The 20,757-nt window shown below is 37.0% G+C and overlaps 1 protein-coding gene across 11 annotated transcripts in view; it reads right to left on the bottom strand.

Annotated features, from left to right (window-relative positions):
- The window catches only part of Phf20l1 (PHD finger protein 20 like 1), a 79,974-nt gene that overhangs the window by 16,165 nt on the left and 43,052 nt on the right, over window positions 1–20,757 (bottom strand). For all 11 annotated transcript variants that reach the window (XM_052161761.1, XM_052161765.1, XM_052161766.1 and 8 more), the window contains 2 exons: window positions 15,788–15,844; window positions 14,550–14,657 (listed from right to left, as the gene is read on the bottom strand). In XM_052161761.1, the coding sequence (XP_052017721.1) occupies window positions 14,550–14,657; window positions 15,788–15,844 (165 nt within the window). The remainder of the gene's footprint in view (window positions 1–14,549; window positions 14,658–15,787; window positions 15,845–20,757) is intronic.

Below are 20,757 nucleotides of genomic sequence, written 5' to 3'. Positions count from 1 at the left end.
GGAATTCTAGGGGCCTACTTCAAATGAAAAAGGCAAAGGAATCAATCCAGGCAAGAATTGGCTGGCTCAGCCAAAACTACTATATCCAGCAAAACTCTCAATCACCGTAGATGGAGAAACTAAGATATTCCATGACAAAACCAAGTTTACCCAATATTTATCCACAAACCCAGCCCTACAAAGGATAATTGGAGGAAAACACCAATACAAGGAGGGAAACTTCACCCTGGTAAAAGCAAGATAGTAACCTTTCATCAAACCCAAAAGAAGTTAACCAATCAAATTTAAAAAATAAGGTCAAAAATGACAGGAAGTAACAATCACTATTCCTTAATATCTCTTAACATCAATGGACTCAATGCCCCAATGAAAAGACATAGACTAACTGACTGGATACGTAAACAAGACCCTACATTTTGCTGCTTACAGGAAACACACCTAAGGGTCAAAGACAAACACTACCATAGAGTAAAAGGCTGGAAGACAATTTTACAAGCAAATGGTCTCAGGAAACAAGCTGGAGTAGCCATTTTAATATCAGATAAAATTGACTTTCAACCCAAAGTCATCAAAAGAGACTCTGAGGGACACTTCTTGCTGGTCAAAGGAAAAATACAACAAGAAGAACTCTCAATCCTGAACATCTACGCTCCAAATGCAAGGGCACCCTCTTTCATAAAAGAAACTTTATTAAAGCTCAAAGCACACATTGCACCTAACACAATAATTGTGGGTGACTTCAACACTGCACTTTCCTCAATGGACCGATCAGGAAAACAGAAACTAAACAGGGACACAATGAAACTAATTGAAGCTTTGGACCAATTAGATTTAACAGATATATATAGAACATTCTATCCTAAAGCAAAAGAATATACCTTTTTCTCAGCACCTCATGGTACCTTCTCCAAAATCGACCATATAATTGGTCACAAGACAGACCTCAACAAATATAAGAAGATAGAACTAATCCCATGCCTCCTATCAGATCACCATGGAGTAAAAGTGGTCTTCAATAGCAACAAAAACAACAGAAAACCCACATACACGTGGAAACTGAACAATATTTTACTCAATGATACCTTGGTCAAGGAAGAAATAAAGAAAGAAATTAAAGACTTTTTAGAACACAATGAAAATGAAGACACAACATACCCAAATCTATGGGACACAATGAAAGCAGTGCTAAAAGGAAAACTCATAGCCCTGAGTGCCTCCAAAAAGAAAATGGAGAGAGCATACATTACCAGCTTAATGACACACCTGAAAGCCCTGGAACAAAAAGAAGCTATTTCACCCAGGAGGAGTAGAAGGCAGGAAATCATCAAACTCAGGGCCGAAATCAATCAAGTAGAAACAAAGAGAACCATACAAAGAATCAACAAAACCAGGAGCTGGTTCTTTGAGAAAATCAACAAGATAGATAAACCCTTAGCCAGACTGACCAAAGGGCACAGAGAAAGTACCCAAATTAACAAACTTAGAAATGAAAAGGGAGATATAACAACGGAAACTGAGGAAATCCAAAAAATCATCAGATCCTACTACAAGAGCCTGTACTCAACACAACTGGAGAATCTGGAGGAAATGGACAATTTCCTTGACAGATACCAAATACCAAAATTAAATCAGGACCAACTAGACCATCTAAACAGTCCCATAATGCCTAAAGAAATAGAAGGAGTCATAGAAAGTCTTCCAACCAAAAAAAAGCACAGGACCAGATGGTTTCAGTGCAGAATTCTATCAGACCTTCAAAGAAGAGTTAACACCAATACTCTTCAAACTATTCCACAAAATAGAAACAGAAGGAACACTACCCAATTCCTTCTACGAAGCCACAATTACGCTGATACCAAAACCACACAAAGATCCAACAAAGAAAGAGAACTCCAGACCAATTTCCCTTATGAACATCGATGCAAAAATACTCAATAAAATTCTTGCCAACCGAATCCAAGAACACATCAAAACCATCATCCACCATGATCAAATAGACTTTATTCCAGGGATTCAGGGTTGGTTCAATATATGGAAATCCATCAATGCAATCCACTACATAAACAAACTCAAAGGAAAAAACCACATGGTCATTTCATTGGATGCTGAAAAAGCATTTGACAAAATTCAGCATCCTTTCATGCTTAAAGTCTTGGAAAGAACAGGAATTCAAGGCCCATACCTAAACATAGTAAAAGCAATATACAGCAAACCGGTAGCCAGCATCAAACTAAATGGAGAGAAACTTGAAGCAATCCTACTAAAATCAGGGACTAGACAGGGCTGCCACCTTTCTCCTTATCTTTTCAATATTGTACTTGAGGTACTAGCTCGGGCAATTCGACAACATAAGGAGGTCAAAGGGATACAAACTGGAAAGGAAGAAGTCAAACTATCATTATTTGCAGATGACATGATAGTCTACCTAAGTGACCCAAAAAACTCCACTAGAGAGCTCCTACAGCTGATAAACAACTTCAGCAAAGTGGCAGGTTATAAAATCAACTCAAGCAAATCAGTGGCCTTCCTATACTCAAAGGATAAGCAGGCTGAGAAAGAAATTAGGGAAATGACCCCCTTCACAATAGCCACAAACAGTATAAAGTATCTTGGGGTGACTCTTACCAAACATGTGAAAGATCTGTATGACAAGAACTTCAAGACTCTGAAGAAGGAAATGGAAGAAGACCTCAAAAAATGAGAAAACCTCCCATGCTCATGGATCGGTAGAATCAATATAGTTAAAATGGCCATTTTGCCAAAAGCAATATACAGATTCAATGCAATACCCATCAAAATCCCAACTCAATTCTTCACAGAGTTAGAAAGAGCAATTATCAAATTCATCTGGAATAACAAAAAACCCAGGATAGCTAAAACTCTTCTCAGCAACAAAAGAAATTCTGGGGGAATCAGTATCCCTGACCTCAAGCAATACTACAGAGCAATAGTGTTAAAAACTGCATGGTATTGGTACAGTGACAGGCAGGAAGATCAATGGAACAGGACTGAAGATCCAGAAATGAACCCACACACCTATGGCCACTTGATCCTCGACAAAGAGGCTAAAAACATCCAATGGAAAAAAGATAGCCTTTTCAACAAATGGTGCTGGTTCAACTGGAGGTCAGCATGCAGAAGAATGCGAATTGATCCATCCTTGTCTCCTTGTACTAAGCTCAAATCCAAATGGATCAAGGACCTCCACATAAAGCCAGACACTCTGAAGCTAATAGAAAAGAAACTGGGGAAGACCCTTGAGGACATCGGTACAGGGAGAAAGTTTCTGAACAGAACACCAATTGCATATGCTCTAAGAGCAAGAATTGACAAATGGGACCTCATAAAATTACAAAGTTTCTGTAAGGCAAAGGCAAGAGGACAAATCGGCAACCAACAAATTGGGAAAAGATCTTCACCAATCCTACATCAGATAGAGGGCTAATATCCAATATATATAAAGAACTCAAGAAGTTAGACTCCAGAAAACCAAACAACCCTATTAAAAAATGGGGTACAGAGTTAAACAAAGAATTCTCACCTGAAGAACTTCAGATGGTGGAGAAGCATCTTAAAAAATGCTCAACTTCATTAGTCATTAGGGAAATGCAAATCAAAACAACCCTGAGATTTCACCTTACACAAGTCAGAATGGCTAAGATTAAAAATTCAGGAGACAGCAGGTGTTGGAGAGGGTGTGGAGAAAGAGGAACACTCCTCCACTGCTGGTGGGGTTGCAAATTGGTACAACCACTCTGGAAATCAGTCTGGCAGTTCCTCCGAAAACTGGGCACCTCACTTCCAGAAGATCCTGCTATACCACTCCTGAGCATATACCCAGAGGATTCCCCACCATGTAATAAGGATACATGCTCTACTATGTTCATAGCAGCCCTATTTATAATTGCCAGATGCTGGAAAGAACCCAGGTATCCCTCAACAGAAGAGTGGATGCAAAAAATGTGGTATATCTACACAATGGAGTACTATTCAGCCATTAGAAACAATGAATTCATGAAATTCTTAGGCAAATGGATGGAGCTAGAGAACATCATACTAAGTGAGGTAACCCTGACTCAAAAGATGAATCATGGTATGCACTCACTAATAAGTGGATATTAACCTAGAAAACTGGAATGCCCAAAACATAATCCACACATCAAATGAGGTACAAGAAGAAAGGAAGAGTGACCCCCTGTTCTGGAAAGACTCAGTGAAGCAGTATTTGGCAAAACCAGAACGGGGAAGTGGGAAGGGGTGGGTGGGAGGACAGGGGGAGAGAAGGGGGCTTGCGGGACTTTCGGGGAGTAGGGGGCTAGAAAAGGGGAAATCATTTGAAATGTAAATAAAAAATATATCGAATAAAAAGAAATGTAAAACAATAAAAAAAAGAAAAAAAGAACTAAAATAGAGTAATAATTAAATGCAAATCTACAAAAAAAAAAAAAAATTGGCTGGCTCAGGCTCCTCTGAAATGAGAAAACTGGAAACAAGACTCATGGCAGCCTCTGAAGTCAGCAAGAAAGAACCATAGACTATGGACTATTTGTTGAAGGCTCCAGAAAGAAATCATAGCTTTAGATTAGAGAACTATTTTGAACTCCTGACCACCAGAATTTGAAGTTGTTTTGTAAACAACTGGTATTTAGTAGGTGTCTGTGACAGCTTTCATAATGATCACCATATAAATTAGATTACAACTAACTTGAAATCAATTAAAGGCTGCCAAGAAGATAGTTTAATTAGGTTCTGTGTGCTAACTCTTAATATTCTCAGGACTACAGTGAACAGGGTTTGGCTGCTAATGACATTTTATGAACCAAGGACTCAGAGCAGAACACATTAAGTTCATAGTTCAAAAACAGCTCAATGTTACTGGCAAAAAAATATTCATACCCAGACATCCTGATAAGCTGAATCTAGGAACCTCACTCTTAACCAACAACCTGTCAAAGGACTAGAATTTGAAGTTTGTAGAAACTGGAATGTCTGGTAAAGCTCAGGTTTCTGTCCACCATTCCAGTATATAGGAAGTGGGTACGCTTGCTGCCAAGCCATCCTGCTGCTGCCACAGGATGGAGCAATCTCTATATAACACAGATTCACATCTGCATTACACTACATTATTGCGAAGGCAAGCATGGAAATGGTAATTATTACACTAGATACCTTGTTTAGCACTGAATAATGATAACCTTAGTTAATCTTGATGCTGCCTAGGAGCAACAGAAACTGCTGTAACCATTCTAGAGGAGAAGAGATTGAGACATAAAATATAAATGATCTGCCAAAGATTATTCAGCTGTAAATGTTATGCTGAGGAAATGAAACCTATAATCTATACTGACTTCTCTTTGAGAAAAAGGAAATGAAATAGATCAATTATATAGTAGTGAAAGAAATCACAGCTATGTTCAGAAAGTGAACATAGCTGACACTTAATTGGTCTATTCTATATTAGCAAATACATACAATGACCTGGCACTCTATATCTCACCTGCATTCCCACTTTAATCCCCTCTGGCTATTAGGAAGAAAGTCTGTTATATTGCAAGGGTCAAGTGAGGGTACCATTACTACCTTTCCTTGATCTGTCCAGCTTTGGGACAGATTTCCTAATACACCTACATAAATACCAGGCCTTCCAGGTAGACATTGATGTGTGTGCCCTATAACTTATATTAGATACACCAATGTTTGCATGCAAATGCACTGAAGAAAACTGTGTCCATTATAGTCTTGGGTTTTCTGCATCTGCAGCTCTATTTCTCTGGGGCCTTTGGTCTCACAGTAATAGGCACATGGAAGAGACCTCCATAAAGGAACAAAGCTAAAACCAGATAGAATGTCACCCATAAATTCCAAAATGGCAATTACCATCCACAAGATGAAGACAATGTCAGTTTTCTATCTGGAAAAGAAGCTCTGATAAACCAAGCCTATTTTTACCCATTACTGCATGGGGATTATAAAGAACTACTTAAACAAGTGACTACTTTCCTAATGGCATTTATACAAACAGGTAAACTAGACATTTCAGTATACCAACAGAGACAAAGGAAAATTACTCAAGGCAAGAATACAGTCTGAAGCAATCTTTAGGGTAAAGGAAGAAAAACACAAAACTGAATCCAAAGCCAACTGTGTAGGCTTGAATCTGATTTCCACTACCTGGTAGCTATGAGTTAAATAAATTTCCTTCTGCTATATTAGCTATAAAACACAGCTATCAGACTGTACTTTAAAGGATTAACAAAATAAATTCATATACATGAAATCCTCAGATTCTGTTTGGTATTCAAAAAATATAAGCAGGATATTCAAAACATCATTGAGTGATAAATAAAAATTAATTTCTTCTACTGTGTTAACACTAGGTACAAACAGTTTAGAACAAGAATTACACAGCAATAATGTGAACTGTTGAGCACTGTCTTTAAAATGTCAGCCATTTGAAATCTCTTATTACCTGTTTGAAGATCATTCTAATTAATTATCTGTGAGATCGTGTTTTCTAAGATGAGTTCAAACAACCCAGAATAGCTTTCCTCTAGTGTAATAATATTGAAGCTGCTGGAGATGGCCAGACTTAAGAACTCTTATTTATAAATAGCAAGGCTTCCATGCATCCTCAGTATTTGCCATAGCTATTTGGACAAAGGCCACTTATAGGCCGACTTTAAAATGTAAACAAAAGTAGACCTTTTTGTTAAAATATATAAATACATGAACCATAGAGATAGTTCAGTGAATAAATAAATATGCTCACAGCCAAACCTGATGACCTGAGTTTGATTACTGGAACCCAAAAGATGGATAGAGAACTGAATCCTGCAACTTGTCCTCTGACCTCCACACATATATTAACGTACATATAAATTAATTATCAAAAGAGTGAGAGATAGGGGCATATTTTTATTTCAGGAGATAGATTAATATATTAAGATAATATTTTAAATATGGCTCTTAATAAAACATTACTAAACTGACCTCCAATCTAGGAGATTTTCCTCTGCTAACCCTGAATATCCTTCCTCCTTCCAGGTGTCCCTTGCTCCTGCTCCCTCATCCTACCTGCTCCTGGCTTTGCTATAGTTGTCTCCTTTCTCTATGCTCTTGCATATTGTGTCTAGTACTGAATGGTGGAACGCATCAGTGCCCTGACAAGGCATCTGAGGCATACATAAGCAGCTGTTGTCATTGCCCGGAGTACTGAGGCAATTCGCCCATCTAGCAGCTGTGTTAGTAGGTTGATACTCATTTCTCACTCAGAGAACAGTGTTCAGCATTCATCAGCCATGGTTAAAGGCATTTATTTACATGGCTCTATTTTCTCCTAAGCTGAGGTTATCTCAGTTTTGTAGCCTACAGTGTTGTACATGAAAGAACCAGAACAGTATGGGATGGGGGTAAGGAACAAGGTATACACTGAAAGCTTAAGATGTTCAAGATTCCCCAGGAAGTGGTTTTAAGCTTGTCAACCCCACTTTGATTCTTAGTCATCAAATTTACTCTGGCAACTTTAGGGTTAGAGAATATAAAAATATTATAGTCTCTAGAAAAATAAGATTTGCAGAGAGAGCTGGAATCTAAAGAATTCTACTCTGACTATCCACTATGCCTACTAAATTTATATGTTATAATCAGCTTTATTAAACATTTAGTGAATATCAAAATAGATATGACAGAAAGTATATTGCTAATACAAAATACTCAGGTACTGTTGCATTTTAAGAAAATAATAGTCAAGGCTTTTGTCACTTTCTAACTTGAACTAGTAACAGTTCTGTCCCTTTCCCTATGAATTTTGTCTCATTTTTCTTTATGGTTTGGGGTTTGGCTAAATCACTAAAACATATACTGTTTAGCAATATAACTTTGTGGCTTCACATAAATAAAGTTATTCTCTTTGGTGACCTCATGTACTGCTAATCATTCTATAGATGTGACTCACTTTTATCCTGTGATGTGGACCCCACTGGAGGAACATGTGTCTTCTCTGGGAGATTTGGGCTCCTTGCAGAGGTCTGTGTCTTTTGGTAGATTTGCTTTGGGTCAACAGGTAAGATTCCTCAGCAGTGTCTAAGTTATATAGCACCCTCCCAGCTTCATGTGCTGACACTCTAACCACTTCCCATAGCCATGGCACAGCTGTTTCCATTTGCTTAGCAACTTCTGATACTATCTAGCTTGTCTTTTTTTCCCCCAACATCCCAGTGAGGAAAGGGAATGCTATACAGTCCATCCCACTATGAAGTAGAGGGATGGGATTGCCATCCCACAGTCAAATATTGTGACAAAATTGGAGAAGAGACTGAGGGAAAGGCAGTCCAATGACCAGTCCAACTTGGGATCCATCTCAGGGGAGGCTCCAAGGCCTGACACTATTACTGATGCTATGGTGTGCTTACAGACAGGAGCTAAGCATGGTTGTCCTCTAAGAGGCCTAACAAGCAGCTGACTAAAACAGATGCAGATACTTACATCCAAGCATTGGTGTGTGTTGTTCCCTGGGAGGTTCTGCCAGCACCTGCTCAATGCAGATACAAATGCTTGGAACTAACCATCAGATTGAGCTCAGAGACCCCAAGGGGGAACTTGCAGAAGGACTGGAAGAGTAGAGGGAGACTGCAACCCAATAGGAAGAACAATGTCGGCTGGATGAACCACCTAGGGCTCCTAAGAGCTAGACCACGAACCAAGGAGTGCACAGGAAGTAAGCCATGGCTCCAGATTCATATATAGCAGAGGATGGCCTTGCCTGACACCAATAGACGGGGAGGCTTTGGTCCTATGAAAGCTTGATGCCCCAGTGTAGCGAATGCTGGAGCAGTGGAGCAGGAATGAGTGGGTGGGTGGGGACCACCCTCATAGAGGCATAGTGGAGGGGGAGAGGGCAGATGTGGGAATGGGGGGTTGTGAAAGGATAACGGGGAAGGGGAATACCATTTAAGATGTAACCAAGTGGAATGATTAGTAAAAAACAAACAAATAAAACAACAAACAACAAACCCTATTTATCAGCCATTCATAAGCCTGAGCATCTTACTGTATATCTCAGTTAATGTTAATGCTGATATCTCTCTATATCTCCCTTTTCTCCCTTGCCCTCTGCCATCTCTTTCTTTGATGCAGTTTTACTATACAGCTAGAGGTAGACCAGGACTATGGTCCAGGCTGTCATTTAACAACAATCCCGTTTCACAGTTTGAGTGTTGAGATTACAGGAGTATATCACCTTGACTTGCTACACTTAACACTTTCTTTCATTTGTAGACATTAGATACTTTATAAATTTATTTTACATTATGTATATGGGTACCTGGTCCTTTAGAAGAGCAGTGCATGCTATCTGCTGAGTCATCCCTCTACCCTAGTTTGATATTTTAAATGCTAATTTTTCATAAGTTGTTCCTTGTACTTTGAAGGTTGTCTTTTCACCTCTTCCTGATTTTTTTAAGAACTAAAGTTTGAAATTTTAATATAAAGTTTGAAATTTTAATATAGCCTTTTAAAACAGTTCCTTCTAGGGTACACACTTCAAAAACCCTTTTCTATTATATAAACATACTTTCCTATACTATCTTTCATATATTTATTTTTTAATAAACCTGAATTTAATTTTTATGGATGGCATATCAATTCAATTACTGGACATGGAGAAGAAATTCCTCCAATACCACTTACTAAAAGCTTTCTCTTTTGCTTCTGTCCTTCAGCTCTATACAGAAGCATGTAGATCTGCTCTGGACTACTCATTTCATCCCTAGCACCATGCTTTAGTAACAACAGCAGACTAGTAATTCAGTCTTTTTCTTCCTGAATAACTAGTATTATTGGCTTTTTGCTCTTCCTTTTTTCAGTACTAAAATAAGCACTAGCTCTATAGATCTACTTAGCATCAACTAATATCTTTTTTATACTGAAAGATCCAACCCACGAATATAAGTTTTCTCCACTTACTTATTTAATATTTCCAAACAAGCTTACAATCAGCTCTTTATAGTTTTACAGAATCAGGGCATAAGGGTCACCAAAAGGTTTCTGTTGACTTATGGACATAGTTATGCTTTTCCTTTACCTTTACTGTGTTGAATTTTATGAACAGATTTTTCTGATACTGAACATTTGCCTTCCACCTATGTTCATATCCTTCCCATGAATTGCTAGAATAATTCTGTAATATTTATGACGCTTTGCAATTATGTGAGAAATGAGAACCTGTGATCATCCTTCTTCTTTTATTCACACAGTTATTTAAATCACATAAGGCACAGATGGAATTATATTAGTTTCCTATGGGTGCCACAAAAAGTACCATAAATCTGATGGCTTGAAACAAAGTAAGTTCATTCTATCAAAGTTCTTTAAGTCAAAAGTCCCAAGCCAGGTATTGACTGGCAGAGCCAGGCTCCCTCTGAGATTGCAGCAAAACTTCCTGGCCTCATGAGCATCTGACCTCATTCCTTGCATCCATCTCACATGGCCTCTCATATCTGAGTCTCAAAATCCTACATTTAGGGATCTACCCTAAATCCTGATGTCTCTTTCTGGGATATTTTTAAAATCATATCAGGGAATATCTTATTGCCAAATATAGTGGTATTCATGACTACAAGAAGTTAGTACTGAATATATATATTTGGGGAGGGTACTACTCACATCTACTATATAAAAGTACCTATCTTTTCAACAAATTTTGAAATTATTTACTTATTTTTTTAGAATAGTTTCAGTATGTTGTGGAGGCTGGTTTTGATCTTCTGCACTACAGTCATGTTCCTGTATCAACTTCCTAATACACTGGAACTATAGGAAAGGAAGAAGAAAACAATGAAAAAACCTAAAACAAAACAAAACACCAAGCCACCAACCAACCAAACAAACAAACACTTCTTCCTTCAATGTTTTGAAGAAATGAAAAGCAAAACTTTTTTTTTTTTTTTTTTTTTTTTTTGCAAAACTTCTTTTAGGGAGGTTTTAACATATTAGTCATAGGTCTTTTAAGCTTTGGGTACTATTTACCTTGAACTTAATTTCTAGTAACTACCTGTCTTTCTGTCTAACTTTTGGGGTTCAATTAAAATTCTAGCACAATTTAACTTATTAATTTTCATCATCTTTATTATTTCTTATTCATTAATGCTTATTCAATCTTAGATATGGGCATGTACATGCTTGAATGTGGGTAGCACATGTATGTTCAAATCCATGTGGAAAACAGAGTACCACATTGCATGCTGTTCTTCAGGCAGTGTCCACGTTTCCATTCTAACTTTCTGTAATAGGACTGCTCACTGGCTCATTGTCAAGCAGGCTAGGCTAACTAGGCTCACTAGAAGTGAGCCCCAAAGATCTACCTGTCTCTACCTTGCTAATACTTAAGATTCTAAGCTTGTACCACCAATCTGGATTTTTACATGGCTTCGAGGGATTAAACTCAGGCCCTCTACCAAGTGAGCCACTTCCCCAGCTCCTTTTCTAATTTCTTAAGCTGTAAGCCTGTGCTAATAAAAATATATTTTGCTCTTTTAAGTATCATTTTAAAGGTCTGGGTGTGGTAGTATATACTTGTAACCTTATGTATTCAGGAGGCTGAGGTACAGGAGAGTTTGAGACAGCCTAGGCTACAGAGTAAGACCCTATCACCCCAAAATAAAGCAAACAACAAAACTCCACTAGTGAGTTTATACGTTTAGTATTTCCATCATCTTTCACATGCTAAACATCTTTTTATTTTTGCTTTATGTTATGGAGTACTGTGAGTTATAATTTCTACACAATGGGGTAATTCTATTTATCTTCATGGAATTGCTTATAGTAGACAACTGTGATCAAATTATATCCATGTTTAATTTTTTGTTGATTTGTTTAAAGTTGTATCATATAGTTTCAGAACTGCTTGGGACAGTTCTGAAACAGTTACTTCATTCAGTAACTGCTGAGTTTGGTGCTCTTCAGGTCTATTATATCAGCTGCAATATAGTAAAAGGTTGTTTCTTATTCTTATAGGATATGGTTTTCTTCTGTCTTGCTTTCTTTCAGTGGGGCAGAGGCAGTGGTGATAGTGATAAGGTCTTGCTATATAGCTGTGGTTGGCCTGGAACTTTCCATGTAGATAAGGCTGGTCGGTATCTTGCAGAGAGTGATCCCACTGTTACTATCTCCAAAATGCTACAGATGTATGCCACAATAACTGACAGAATATACTTGCTTTTCTTAATTTATTATCAAAAAATATAGTAACATTATTCAGTAACAACATTCTGAAACTTATGTCTAAAGTCTATAACTCTAAAGAGGACCATACTGTTATCAATACATCAATATCAATATATCTCTAGCCTTATGAATATTTTGTTATTCATTTTTCTGGTATTTGTCTGTCAGCATTTTCTATGTTTTTATTTTCAACATTTCTCTATCCTACCTATCCTTATGTTTGTATATATAATTATACATACTAGATAACTCATTTTAAAAAATAAATTAGTTATAGTTGCATCTGAGATGTCCTTTACAAATGCACACACTAAAGGCTTGCTTTCCAATGTACCAGCACTCAGAATCTCAGAGGTGGGTCTTTGAGAGGTAATTGGATCATGAAGGCGCTAACTATACCAATGGATGAAGCCAGGGAGAACTTCATCACTTTAAATGCACTACCAGTGGCAGGTCTTTGAAGTATATTCTTGAAGGATCTATATTATCATCACCATCTTCTCTTCTTTTCTTCTTGGCTGCCTGACACAAGCTGAGCAATTGGCACTACATTCTCTTTGCCATAGGGTTCTATCTCAACACTAACTCAAAGCAATGTAGCTGTGCAACAAAACCTGTGAAACTGTGAGCTAAAACAAACCTCCTCCCCTTTAAGATGAAAGCACTTCCAGGTACTTTTAATAAAGGAAAGTTGGCCAACACACAGATGCTACCCGCTCATTTATAAATTAATGTGTGTAGCTATGTATCTGGGTGCAGACATGTGTACATGCATGGAGAGGCCAGTGGACTACCCTGGTTGGCATTTTCAGGAAGACTATTTACTTCCTTTGAGACAGGACTTTCCTGGAGCTCACCAATTTAGCTAGAATGGCTGACTAGTGAGAAAGCCCCAGAGATCCTCCTGTGTATTCCTCAGTGCTGGGATTACAAGCCTGTGCTACCATACCTGGACATTTTTGTGTGCTCTAGACTTTGCACTTACAAGAAGTACACAGACTGAGCTGTCACCTCAGTCCTGTCCTTCATTCTTTGAAGTATAAAGTATAACTAATGACATATTTATTTCTAAGACCTTATTTATACTTTATTATTTTCAAATTTTCAGTTCAATTGGATGTAGATGGTTCATTACATTTATATTCTTTCCACTCCTACTTAGGACATTATACACTATTCTACTATTCTTTGGTGTTTATATAACAAATATTTTTATTTCATTTTTTCACAGATAGGGCCTTACACCATATCCCTCATTGTTCTAGAACTTACTATTAACCCAGACTGACTTCAAACTTGTGTAAATCTTCCTCCCTCAGCTTCCTGAGTTCTGGGACTACAGGTGTAAGCCACCATTCCTGGCTTAGAAATCTAAACATGCAAACTAAATTTCTTAGGACCTACAAGTGATCATACAAGGAAGAAAAGTAATGAACTGTGTTTACCTCCCAATATAAAAGCTAGTATCATATATTGTAGTTTCTATTACTTTGCTTTCCCTACAGTACTTATCCCTACAGGCTGTTTTGTAAGATCAGTGTTTAGATTGATCACACATTTACAGTGTATTTATGCTGACTTCTGCATCTTACGCTTCCTTCTGTCACCATTTTTCTTATGCTTTTAAGTGCATGTAGGGTTTCCTTTATTCATCGGTGCCAAATTCTGCTGGTTTTTCTAAAAAACGTATTTTCTCTTATCCTGCAAAGTGAATTTAATGGACATTACAATTATGTGTTTAGAATTACTCCTTTATTTTGGCTTTGTAGAATTCTCAGTTGATATAGTGCTTGCACATCAAGCAAATAAAATCTAAACATTATAGAGTATATCCAGCAATGGGGAGGAGTGACAAGAAGATCCCAGAAGATACTTGGACAACTAGTTTAGGTAAAATAATAAGCTGTCTCAAAAAAATAACAGAACTATAGATGAAAACACCATGTTGACATCTGGGCTCTACACATGCATGGACAGGCCAGTGCATATATGTGTACATGACTATATATATGTACATACACACACATACCACAGAAAGAAAAGAAAAAAAGACCATGTGCATATATACGCATACACAGTAGCAGGGGAAAATCTCCTTCATCATGTTATATGGTTTGTTGTCATAGTTCTTACTTCACCATATGTTAGAGATAAAAGTCTCTAGTTGTTGCAACTTATTTTACAGCGCAGTATTTTTGAAATGACAAGACAAAGAAAAGCTACAAGAATGTCTCAGTTCTCAACAGCATGCTAATCTTATCATTTGGTGGGAAAAACAAGAGTTAAACAATTTCAAAATACTAGAAAACATATCTTAGCAAACTTACCATGCTGTTTAGATTTCTTTTTCTTCTTCTTCTTTTTCTTCTGCTTTGGTTTGTAGTGATCTTTGTCTCGCTTCTCTTTTCTCTCCTTATCCTTTTCTTTCCTTTTACCTAAAATAAATAAAAACACATCACTCAATAATTGTGAGTGATTCTTAGTTGCTCCTTTGTGGTTACCCTCAAAGCAGCATTTATGTTTTCATCAGTGATTCCAGTCACCTGCCCAGAGTGGACGGATTCAATTAAATTGTTCGTGTCATGAGTCTGGAACTCTTGCTTAGCTTATTGGACTATAAGAGGGGATCTTCATTAGCAGTGTTGAAAAATCCCAATTCCTGACACCTTAAAGTTAACACAGACAGTAGTTAAAATCTTTAAATGCGTAAGAGACTAAAATTCCTACTATGTGCCAAGAAGTTAAATTCTATAATTTAAAAAGACCTCACTATGGAGAATCAGCATTTCTATATATAATTTATTAATGTTTTAGAAAATTTAAATAAGATGGATGGCATTTTGTCTTCAGAAAAGAAAAACAAAATTAATCAAATTAATCTCTATATAACTCCTTCCATATTTAAATACCTCCCCTGTGCATACATGAACGAAAACAACACGAAAAAGATTTCATTCTATTCTTTCCAAATAGCATTCTTTTCTTTAATCATAAATATATGTTTGAACAGTATGTAAGAACAATGTACTATAAATTAAAACTGAACAGATATTCTACAAGCTATTTTTCTACCTTGGAATGAGTTAGCCCATAATTTTCCAATTATATATGTAGCCAATTTTCAGTGACTTCAATTAGCGAACCTAAATAATACTTATCATCCATTATTTCATTACTTTTAGTCTTTACTCAACATTAGGTAGAATGTTTATCCTTTTAATAAGGCATACTGAAGAATGTTATGAAAAGAATGACCATTTTAATATATAGTCCATTAGTCTAAGTCTCAAAAATATTAGAGGCTTATTAAAGAGCTTTCCATAGTTTTAACCAGAGATGTTCAGAAGCAAAGAACTCAGAGAAATCCAGAGAATCCCCATAGAATACACATAAGTACAAGCTATGCACCGGAGAACAGGTGTGTATGAAGCTAACTAACTGCTAAGCACAGAAGCATATGACCTCAGGCACCTTAAGGAGCCCTAGCAGGGAAGGGAAGACACAGATGCTGTCCTCTCTGTCAAGCTTTCTAGTCTTTTGCTTAAATATTACTTTCTGTCCATACCAAATGCAGTGGAGGTTTTTTCTTCCAATTTCATTTTTTTTTCTGTTCTCGATATTCCTGTGGGTTGGGGGATAAGAAGTAAGTTTAGGCAGAACAATAAAAATATGGCACAGTTTTTATTTTATTAGGTATATTCTTTATTTACACTTCAAATGCTGTCCCCTTTCCTGGTTCCTCCCTCACCCAAAAATTCAGTAAGCCATCTCCCCTTCCCCAATCAGCCCACCCCTGCTTCCCTGTCCTGGTATTCCTCTAAACTATGGTATCAAGTCTATCCAGGACCAAGAGCCTCTTCTCCATTTGGTGTCAAACAAGATCATCCTCTGCTGCTGATGTGTCTGGGGCCATCATCTTTGGTTGATGGTTTTGTCCCTGGGAGCTCTGGGAGTAGTTGGTGACTCATATTGTTGTCCCTCCTATGGCGATGCAAACCCCTTCAGCTCCTTTGGTCCTTTCTCTATCTCATCTATTGGGGACCCTGTGCTCAGTCCAATGGCTGGCTGAGAGATTCTAGCAGAGACTCCCAGGTGACAGCTATATCTGGCTCCTGTCAGCAAGCACTTGTGGGCATCTATTCAATATAGTACTGGAAGTTCTAGCTAGAGCAATTAGACAAAAAAAGGAGGTCAAACGGATACAAATAGGAAATAAGGAAGTCAAGTTATCACTATTTGCAGATGATATGATAGTATACTTAAGTGAACCAAAAACCTTCACTAGAGAACTCCTACAGCTGATAAACAACTTCAGCAAAGTAGCCAGATATAAAATTAACTCAAGCAAATCAGTAGCCTTCCTATACTCAAAGAATAAACAGGCCAAGGAAGAAATTGGGGAAATGACTCCCTTCAAAATATTCACAAACAATATAAAATATCTGGGGGTGACTCTAACCAAACAAGTGAAAGATCTGTATGACAAGAATTTCAAGTCTCTGAAGAAAGAAATCGAAGAAGACCTTAGAAAATGGAAAGATCTTACATGCTCGTGGATTGGCATGATTAATATAGCAAAAATGGCCATCTTGCCAAAAGATGCAAATTCAATGCAATCCCTATCAAAATACCAACTCAATTCTTCATAGAGCTAGAAAGAGTGATTCGTCAAGCAGAACAATAGTGTTAAAAACTGCATGGTATTGGTACAGTGACAGACAGGTAGATCAATGGAATAGAATTGAAGACCCAGAAATGAATCCATACACCTATGGTCACTTGATCTTTGACAAAGGAGCTAATTTCTTCCAGTGGAAAAAAGATAGCCTCTTCAACAAATGGTGCTGGCTCAACTGGACGTCAGCATGCAGATGAATGCAAATCGATCCATTCTTATCTCCTGGTACTAAGCTCAAGTCCAAGTGGATCAAGGACCTCCACATAAAACCAGACACACTGAAACTAATAGAAAAGAAAGTGGGGAAGAGCATTGAGCACATGGGCACAAGGGAAATTTTCCTGAACATAACACTAATAGCCTATGCCCTAAGATCAAGAACTGATAAATGGGACTTCATAAAATTACAAAGTTTTTGTAAAGCAAAGGATACTGTCAATAGGACAAAACAGCAACCATGAAATTGGAAAAAGATCTTTACCAATCCTACATCCGACAGAGGGCTAATATCCAGTATATACAAATAAATCAAGAAGTTAGACTCCAAAGAACCAAATAACCCTTTAAAAATGGGGTATAGAGGTAAACAAAGAATTTTCACCTGAGGAATATCGAATGGCTGAGAAGCACGTAAAGAAAAGTTCAACATCCTTATCAGGGAAATGCAAATCAAAACAACCCTGAGATTTCACCTCACACCAGTCAGAATGGCTAAGATAAAGAACTCAGGAGACAGCAGGTGCTGGAAAGGTTATGGAGAAAGAAGAACACTCCTCCACTGGTGGGATTGCAAGCTGATAAAACTACTCTGGAAATCAGTCCAGCGGTTCCTGAGAAAACTGGGCATAATACTGCTGGAGGACCTGGTACAGTTTTTAAATTAAATTTCCAAAACTCTAAATAGGAATCCTCCCCTAGTACAATTTTATTACATGAACTACAAATAAACACTTATTCAAGGAATATTGTTGCTTCTTCATACCACCTGGGTGGAATTCTTGACCTCCATGATTTGTTAGTTGTATGACTTGAATATGTAATTTAATGCCTCCATACTTTTACTTCTTTATTGTCAATGAGAATAAGAATACCTACCACTGTTCTATTAAAATTGTCTGAGACGGAGTATGTAAATGCTTTGGTCAATGCTTGGTTAGTGTGCTGTTTTACTTTGTATTTTGGGGTAGGTATTTTGAAGCTACATTATTTTATCATAAATGGGGCTCTAACCAGAAAAAGAAGTTATGTAAAGGTCCCTGGCCATCAATGAAGGCTAATGCAGCACCACAACCTTAAGCAACTCAAAAGGCATTGGCAGTCTTTTGAATGGCTGGCCTACACACCACTGCTGCTTCTGTGACAACCTGGTCACAACTATTCTTCAGAGCATCCAAGTGAAATATTCAAATTCATGGTAAGGTATATTAGTTTTCAATAACATATAACTGTTATTTTAATTACGTATATAAGCTGATATTTGACCTCTTATTTCCTAAAAGTTATACATGTGAATTCTAGGACATGTATATCATTGTATAAATCCCTTATTGCTAGGTAACAAAAAGAACCCAAACAATGATTTTGCTAATCATTTTTGGACTAAACAAATGTGAAATGCAAAGGTATACATACACATAAAATGCACCATATTAGTGACATGTATTACCTAGTAGTCCAAATTACATTTGTAAATATCATACTTCACTAACTATAACTAAAACAGATTCCCTTAACAAAGCTTTCAATTCTGCTCAACATTTCTCAATGTCTTGTTTGTAGCTCAGACTAATCTAGTAAAAGAATCAATTTATACCATGTTAAATATTTTATATTTTATTCAAATACTTTATATAGTTTAAACATAAAACTATAAAGAATATTCATCAACTAAGGAGCAACACAGCTCTAAGAAGTTTCAGCTTAATAAGAATGTTCGTATCACACTGTGACAGAAAGAACAAAAGAGACCTTACAGCAAAGATAAACACAGTAATATTTCAAACTTATTAAGACAATTGAATACATTTATTCCTTCCTTCTGCTGACTATTAGACCATGGAAATTGCAAATGTAATGTGGTTTTCTTAAAACTAAGAAATCAAACAAAGGGAAAGTGCTGCTTAGGCCTTACTGGCAGTACAGCATGCAAGAGAGAAGTTAATGATGTCTGTCTCTTATGTTCCTAATCTGCAGGGCTGGATCGCCAGATGAAAGCTATCCAGGACTAAGGACTGCTTACGGTAAAGGAGGGGTATCAAAAATCCCCATCAAATTGCCCATGTTCAGGGGGTTCTGGAAGGTGTCACACAGATAATAATGGCTGCAGGCCAGCACTACAGAGCAGATATTGCACAGCAGAACAAACATCCATTCTATGTGGTTCTAGGAAGGCAAGCTCTAGAGTGCACTGGCTTCCTGCCCAAGACTTCACAGATGGTCAACTTTCAAAGCAAAACTTTCAAAACCTGACAAGGGGTTGCCAACATTTTATACAATAAAGCACATTAAAATGAATATATAGATCTCTTAACACTGGTGAACTTTTTAGAAGTACATACAAATTAAAAAACAAAACAGACCTTTTATTAGAGTTCAACAAAAAATACAACTGGGTTGAAAAGGTATGATTGTTAATATTTCACCATGTGCTTCAATTTCCTAAAAATTAGGATATTAGTATAAAGGATAGTGATTTTTAAATTTTCTCAAGAGAACATTTTCTTCAGCTAAACTTTAAGAGCCACTGTAATAAAGAACAAAAGCGACTGGCTACCTGGACTTCTATAGGAAAAGGAGAATCCTGATTACTCTCCTACCCACAACTTTAGACTTAAGAGAATTGAGTAAGTTCTCCAGAGTACTACAAGACCCAATCCCTAAGACTATATAAAGCCCAGCTTCTCTCTCTCTCTCTCTCTCTCTCTCTCTCTCTCTCTCTCTCTCTCTCTCTGTGTGTGTGTGTGTATGTGTGTGTGTGTGTGTGTGTGTGTGTGAGAGAGAGAGAGAGAGAGAGAGAGAGAATGAATGAATGAATGAATGTATGTGTGTTAGTGGGGGGTTAAAGTGGATTATAGAAAACACAGTTACAGCTTGTTTTGAATAGCTATGTAAAGTGAATTCAGAAATAGCAGTGAATGTAGAGTCAACATCAAATACTGGGATTAAAAAGGAATGCCATCTAAAAGGTGGCCACAGTCAGAGTATAGGCCTACGGTTGTCTTCATTTAGAGTGGCCAAGGAATCTCTGGATTCCATGGTGATAATGCCATATTAAGCAGACAAAGTAACCCCTGGACTCATTACAGAGGATCCTCTGGAGTCCTAAGTCCTACGCACTTGCACGTTTACTATTTTTACATTTCATTAAAAATCGTCTTAAAAATCTAAGAAATCACATGTAATTTCATTAAAACATAAGCTAAATATAACAAAAAACTGAATGCCCTGCTAATGTATATTCTGGTATTATAAAGATAACTATTATCTTATATCATATATGATAATCTTATCAATCTAATACTTGCATCCACATTAACTAAAATAGTATACAGTAAAGCAAATATTACTTGATATTTTCATACTGATTTGCTTAAAAAATAGAAATATATTATGATGAGCTTTCCAACACTGGATTAACTAAAAATGTTGAGAATTATATTCATATGATATACTAATTCCAACTCATTCCAATCTTGTCTTAATGGAGGCTACTAAGAATAGTTACCATTTTAAAACCATTTGAAAATTGTAAAAACTAATGTGACCATATCACAATTTTGACTTCATAAAATACATGGTGAATAATACAATAAATAAATCAATAATTAACTCTTTAGAGCTAGAAATAGCTGGACATT

The sequence above is a fragment of the Apodemus sylvaticus genome, chromosome 17 (genome assembly GCF_947179515.1).
Source record: "Apodemus sylvaticus chromosome 17, mApoSyl1.1, whole genome shotgun sequence".
NCBI classification, from domain to species: domain Eukaryota; kingdom Metazoa; phylum Chordata; class Mammalia; order Rodentia; family Muridae; genus Apodemus; species Apodemus sylvaticus.
This window is presented reverse-complemented; position numbering and strand designations above follow the sequence as displayed.